At 33.3% G+C, this 7,526-nt stretch overlaps 1 protein-coding gene across 8 annotated transcripts in view; it reads left to right on the plus strand.

Moving 5' to 3' along the window:
- LOC123517082 (oxysterol-binding protein-related protein 11-like) overlaps window positions 1-6,414 on the plus strand; it is a 29,114-nt gene extending 22,700 nt beyond the window's left edge. For all 8 annotated transcript variants that reach the window (XM_045276952.1, XM_045276946.1, XM_045276953.1 and 5 more), the window contains one exon: window positions 1,054-6,414. In XM_045276952.1, the coding sequence (XP_045132887.1) occupies window positions 1,054-1,365 (312 nt within the window). In that variant the 3' untranslated portion in view covers window positions 1,366-6,414. The remainder of the gene's footprint in view (window positions 1-1,053) is intronic.
- Window positions 6,415-7,526: the final 1,112 nt, after the last annotated feature.

Genomic DNA, 7,526 nt, shown 5'->3' on the forward strand with positions numbered 1-7,526 from the left:
AAAATTGTTAAATAATTTTTTCAGTAATTGACAGAGTTTTAAAATTATTGCAGCAAAATTATCATCAACCTCATCTTTACAAAGATTACCATGGTCATGATCAAATTCCTTCAATTAAATTTAAGGCAGATTTTTAAACTCAAAATATTGAATAAAAATAGTATTATTTTAGTAGTGTGATGAAATTGTTATGACTTAGTTTACGTGTACGCAGATGCTTACATTTGTCGGTTGTTATGTCTATTACCTGTGATCAAGAGGATATTGCCATACTACTATTAGTTATGATTTTATAGTGTGATTTTGAATATCTTTTTTCATTGCCAAAAAATAATCTTTGCACAAAAACCACCTGAGGTATCTATATCATATTTATGGTATAAAAGCAATACATATTAATACAGTGTATAAATATTATTCAATTAGGTGAAAAAATAAGGATAGGAGAGCCAAAAAACTGATATCACATCATGAAAACTGAATTTTCCCCTTAAAGACTCAGCAGCATACCTGTTTCACTTTTGCTCTAATGTAATAGCATATGTGTCTCGATTTCCACAACTGAACCAATCTCCAAATTGAATTGGATTTAAGGGTACTTCTCATAGAGGCATTGTTTTATAATCAAATTTATCCTGTGGTAGATTCAGTATTTTTTGTGTGAAGAAATCAACTCTAAGAGTATAATCTACAAGTAAAAGACTTCTTTTATCACAGTAACACATTTTTATGGCCATTCTATACAGTAATTATGTTGGGGATGGTCACAATCATTTGTGAAAAGTACACCCATATGATGCATGTAATCTAGTGATTTTTTTCTTTTAAATGTTTGACAAAAATTGTGGCTAGTAAGTAAATGCCTGTGTAAAAGCAAATTCTTTTTACACTGTGCTATATGACCTTGTTATTGTAGTGCCAAATTTTAGTCATTCAATTGTGCAATTACATTTGTGCCATTTGAGCAATAGTAGTGCAGTGGTGCAGGTTTGATTTGAAGATTTTTTGGGGATACTTCATTGTATAACTAAGTCATTACATATTGCTCCATAGGTATTGGATGTCAACAACATTCCAGTGGTATGTGCTAAGCGTGTGAGACCACTGAGTCAACAGGCACCCAATGAATCACGCCGTCTGTGGCTGGATGTGAGTGTGGCTTTGGCACGTGGTGATGTGGAGACTGCCACCAGCCACAAACGAGCCCTGGAGGAGCAACAGCGCAAGGATGAGCGAGAGCGTGCAGCATGCAACATGACCTTCCCCACACGGCTCTTCAGCTCCCCTGCCCCTGACCATTGGGTGTACAACCATCTTCCTCCCTATGCATTTGTTTCCTGTCCCACCACACCACAAAGCCAGTAAGAAGTATTTCATGGTTATTTGAACTATGGTAATTATAATACTCAAAAAAAGAAAAAATATCAGATTAATGTATTAGTGTTGTTGATGTACTGCAGTATACCAAAGAATGTTATTTTTGTTCAGTTTTCTGATTAATATAAATATCTTTTAGTGTATGTTTTTTTTTAATTCAGTTTCATAAGATCACAAGATCTTTGGTAAAAGATGTTTGATAATTGCATGTTTTTTGTGAATTTTCATGATCAAAATCAGTGGGATCTTGAAATATTTAACATTTTAGGATTGTATAAAAGTAGTTGTCTAATGATTTGTTTTCTAGCACATACACAACAGTCATCATTAGCATCACCATCTTCAGTGTATTATCTTCATTTCATCTTTTTTTTTTCTAATATTGATGTGAGAAAATACATGCAGCAATTCTCAGACACCTGCAATGAAAAACAAACATGAAAAATATATAAACAACAAGAAGCTGAAAATACCCAACACAACAATTTTTAACACATCACTAATCATAAGCAGCAACAACCCTGACTTCATTTAATACCAGTGTAAGAATTCAGATTTTAAGTTAGGCCATTGAGTGCATTATTCACACAGCATTCAAACACTCTATGTATAATCACTTTGGTGCTGGGACCAGCACCAGCACATGTCAAGGCTCAGCCGGGCTGTTTTGGTCGTGAGCTAAGACCTCCTGTGATCTGTTACTGTTACCATGAAGCACACAGTGATAAACTTAGGAAATATTTTAGTGTATTTTTATTTTGTCATTATTGTTATTTTTAATATAAATGAAGTTATCAGTAATGTGGTGTACTACTGCCATTATTTCACTTGATATGATATATTCAAAATATAGCAATAGAAAAGGGCAGCTGTTATATTTTTATGTAAGCTAAATATATATTGTAGCTTCATTCATTTTGATTGGTTAAGAGAATATTCAGACGGTTGATAATCCCAATCAGATTTTTTTTTTATTGCTGAATGTTACATAATGAATAGACAGTGTGATGCTGTTATGCACTAAGTAACCCCATAATCAAAGTGGCCTAAATTAAAATGTTTCTAAGCTTATGTGTTGAGTTTTGAATTAATGTCAAATAAAAATGCCTTCATCTTTTTCTATGCTCTTTGAATTTTAGGAACATGTATTAGTATGCATTTGAATTTTTTTTTACACTAGACCCTGCATATATGCTATATATTTTGATACTGCAATATGATAATCCACAATACTTTCATGGTTTTAGAACCATATATATACAAAATGTCTCAGTTTTCACCCAGTGATCTGATTGACTCTAGGTAGACCATTTATACGTAGTTGTAGTAATTTAACTGTTGAATTTGTGAACTGCTACTTTACAGCTTAACTTTTTTCCACTATTACAGGTCCTTTCTGTGAATCTTTCCTCCCTCTTTAATATAATGCAGTGTAGTTCATGAACCCATTTCACTGTTTATTGAAGCACATTAGGATATGAACTCATAACTCAGGCTAAGTAGGATGGTTATTGCTTGTGTCATGTGCAGCACTGGCTTGACAGACAGTGGCTGGATTTTACAAAAATGTCAGTTTTCCTTTATATATGTATAGTGGTCTCTGGTCTACTTCTTTCTGCTTTATGATTTTACTGATTCCTTTGACTAATTCCTTGATCTCGAATAGAGAATGCCAATTTTTAAAGCATCGTCATCTACCGTGATTTTAGCTTGATTATTAAGAGTGCATCATGTGTACTAAAATTTTGATAGTTTCAGCTAAACTGACTGAGGATGCACTGCTTTTTATTTTAAATGAGCACATGAATGGAAAGGAAAATATTCTAGATACATTTTGATATCTTTATAACATATAAGTAATAGTAAAAACAAATATGGTATATTTTCTGAATTTATACTGAATTTGCAAAGTTTTCTTGTGAATTAGTATGTATTGTTGTTTATGCAATATGAGCCAGTGGCTAATCAGAGGTGATATCACAGGTATTTTATTCTTCTTTGATCTCAAGATCTTCAATGTCTTATATAAGAATGAGCTTCACTTTAAGAATCACAATCATAACTGAATTTTCTCTGCATTATGAAACAGGGTTGTGCATTAAAATTGAAAGAAATAAAGATAAGATTTATCATAAAGCAAATAGCTGTTACAGCTGTTCATTATGACATATTGCATGAAGATTTTTTTCCCTTCACTGATTCCTTGAAGAGAATCTGATTTCAGAGGTATCTGTAAATTTTTCCCTGATGATGGTACAGTGAAAGCATGTGCAGTGTAGAAGAAGCTTGAAGTGCCACTGAGATGATTATCTTCTAACATTAAGAGTTGAGTTGTTATTTTTGGATATTGAAGAAACACATCAAGTTGCTAATAATTACCATTTTGAAGCAATACAAAATCTTTTTAATGCTTGACAGTGCGGAGGTGCTCATACTTCCTTGTCAGAGCACATCACAATGGACAGTGTGTGTACTTTCATTCATTTGTTATGATTGCTTGTTACAGAAAAAATATTAATTCATTGAACAATCATGCTTTTTTTTTTTTTTTTTTTTTTTTTTTTTAGTATAACTGCCATGTATGTCTTCAAGTCAAGGTAACATAGGTGTTTTCAAATGATGTTTTGTTTTCATGCTTATTCTATAATTTATGTTGTTTTCCTTGCATTCTGTTAAACTTTTTTTTTTCTTTCTCTTTTCATAAGATTCACTTGTTTTTGTGCATCACCAATGAAATAATTGAGATGTTAGATTCAAAGCCACAAAGACATAATTTGGTAAACAGACAGTACAACATATAAAAAAAAATTCAATAAACATTATTATGAGATGTGAACCATTCAGTTTCTCCTCCACCCTTGAGATCCGTTTCATAATACTCCAATACTTAAAAAAAAAGAAAAAAAAGAAAGCAGCACTTAAGTGAGGGTGGCAAAATTTACTTTGAAAAGCCCTTTTTTCAGTTTTCTGATGTTAATGAAAATATTTGGTCATTAACTTTTATGCCCTAAAAGATGTTAGACACTATAACGAGGAAAAGAAGTAACCTTGAAATCACAAAATGAGAAGCTGCACTAAGGGAGAGAAACAAAAATAAACTTATACCATAAAGATATTTGTAAAGAGATACATTTGAATGTTGCCTCTGATTAACCATGGTACAAACAGAAAGTACCTAACAGCAGAACTAGTATTGTGTAAGGATTAAGAAAGAAACCTAAATGCAATGCTAAAGAAAATTAGAAATTCAAGATTACTCAAGTCTATGTACATGTATATCTGCTTTTTGTTTTGTAAATATGATTAATTTTAATAAGTGTAATACTTATATTCTTTTTTCTTAAATCACTAAATCCTCCTTTAAGAAGTCTCCTTGTTTTTTTCTTTCAAAAACAAATTTATTCTATTGCTCATTAAAGCATGTAGTGCAAGACCACTATTTACATGAAATTCCAACTTTTCTTAAAAGATTGCGCTTAGCGTACATAATCAATAAACTGTAATTTTTTTTTCTATTTAAGCATTAGAACATGGGGCGCTCAGTGGAACAGTGACACTTGTACCAAATCTTTACTAATGTAATAAACACTGGTTTACATACTTCATTCTCTCTCTCTCTCTCTCTCTCTCTCTCTCTCTCTCTCTCTCTCTCTCTCTCTCTCTCTCTCTCTCTCTCTGCATCTTTGTTACATGCTTTTTTTAGATTTGATTCTGCCACTTCTTTTTATTCATCACATTTGCTACTATGCAACATGTTTTGAGATAAAGACTAGCTCTGGACAATTGCTATTGGAAATCCCTAAGCTCACATCAAATGATAACTCTCCTACATATTTTTTACTATGTATAATCTTCTTTCACAGTCTTTCATTATGTACTTATTGCCCTTTGACCTTAATGATATTTAGGATGTCTGCCCATCCCGAAAATCTGCCATCTGTTTGAGTTACTCTGTTCATGACATTATACTTTAGTTGGGTCAGTCTGTGACAGCCAAGTATGTGTTTGCAATTTTTTTTTTTTCTTATTTTAATTTGTATGTTTATGCTGTGTCATTCCACTATCCTATTCCAGTTAGACTATTTAAGAACCACAGACTACAGTACTTGCTATCCACCATTCCATATAGAAAATATCATCAACATTGTCACAACCAAAGTACAGTCTACCTCTTTATCTACTCAGTTTTTTTTCTAAATGTACATGGACATGAAACAAATTGAAATGAAGACAACTTTTATCTCTGTAGTCACTTTCCTGCTGGGTGCCCCTTATATTTGTAGATGATTATAGTGTTTTTTGTAGTCATCCCTGGACCCTCCACTGAAGAAGCCCATCCATCCATGCATCCATCCACTGCTTCCTACTTGCGTGTACATTTCAGCATTATGCTGTTTCATAAGCACCTCATAGATCAGGAACTAGTTAGATGAGCTATCTGCCACTAACAGTGTGATGCTTGAAAAACTGACATGATCAAAATGAAAATTAATTAGTGATCACCAGCAATTTAAGCTCCAAAGGGATAATTTGAAAATGCTAGATATTATAGTAGTTATGTCCTGAAATATAATGTGATGTCTTCAGAAACTGGGTAGCAAGACACAAGGTACTGCAGCTTTTCATTGCACTCAAAACCTCATACATTTTTTTTCTTAGTAATTTGATACTCTATGCACATTATAACTGTCTTTAAAACAAGTGCATAAAAGACACATGACATTTACAGCACAGGACAAGTAGGTATATACAGTGAAATAATGTAATCTAGACTACTACTTATTAAAATCATTGAGACACTTATGTTCCCCCAAAGTATATTGTCTGCTCACTGAGCTGTGAGTAGGGAGTCATATGGCAGCATTTATGCATTTACTACATAATGGTGCATGAATTTGTATACGCATAGCTTGAGTAAACATTATTGTGAATGATAAATAAGTTTGTAATTGACCAACTACAGAGAAATACTATGTTATTTTCCATTTTTCCTGCAAGCGGCTGTTAAATTAGATGATTAAAAAAGACAATTAATAATATTTCTTTCTCTACTGATCCCAATTAAGGTTACATTGTTTACACATGTGAAAGGAACAGTTTGTTCCAGTCAGTATGAAACCTTTCAATTAACAAAGCAAAATAAGCAGAAAAGGAATTTAGTTACTGAAGTTTAAGATTGGAAGGAAATGGAATCGTTTGTTCTTTGACTGCTGTGGTGACTTTTTATTATAAGACCTAAAACAAATTGTGGGGTTTTATTGTCTGACAGCATTAAGAAATATGAACTATTGCATCTTTATTCTCTAACCAACCACAGTAACATATTCTTTGCCATCCAGAGTCTAAACTGAAGCAGTAGAGTAAGTAGTGAATATTCTCTCTGCCCAATATCGTGGACAGGGAAAGCCAGTGATTTAACATACTCGATTTGTTTTCTTTTTAGGTACAGAAAATTTCAATGGAAATCTGTCCAGTAGTTTTAAATCTCTCTCTCTCTCTCTCTCTCTCTCTCTCTCTCTCTCTCTCTCTCTCTCTCTCTCTAAGAACATAAGGAAAAAGGGAAGCTGCAACAGGCTGTCAGGCTTTCACATGGCAGTCCCTATATGAGCAAAGTTACTTAATTCCATCTATCATCCTCATCCATAAATTTATCAATATTCTTTTAAAGTTAACTATTGAACATGATTACTGAGTCGATTCCATTCATCAACCACTCTGTTTGAGAACCCAGTTCCTTTCCATTTCTTGCCTAAACCTGATTTTTTTCAAGGTTTAACCCATTATTTCTTGTTCCATCCTGGTTACTGATCCCAAGAACTTTGGTCATGTTACCTTTGTTATAACCCCTATACCACTAAAATACTTTTATCAGATCCCCTCTTAACTTACATCTCTCTAAGGAATGCAAATTTATTATTTTTTTTTATCTCACTTTATAGGGAATATCCCTCATCCTCTGTATATTTTTAGACACCATCTTCTGCACTGACTCGAATAGATCTATATAGATCCTTCCTATAACGTGGGGGCTCTATTTCCTGTCGAGCATGAACCAATTCAAGCGTGCAAAGTTGAGCGAACCGAGACGGGTTGAGAGTCTCGACCCGTCTCAGTGCAGTGTGGTGGGTGTGGAAGCATGGGCAGTGGAG

This window comes from Portunus trituberculatus, chromosome 41 (genome assembly GCF_017591435.1).
Source record: "Portunus trituberculatus isolate SZX2019 chromosome 41, ASM1759143v1, whole genome shotgun sequence".
NCBI classification, from domain to species: Eukaryota; Metazoa; Arthropoda; class Malacostraca; order Decapoda; family Portunidae; genus Portunus; species Portunus trituberculatus.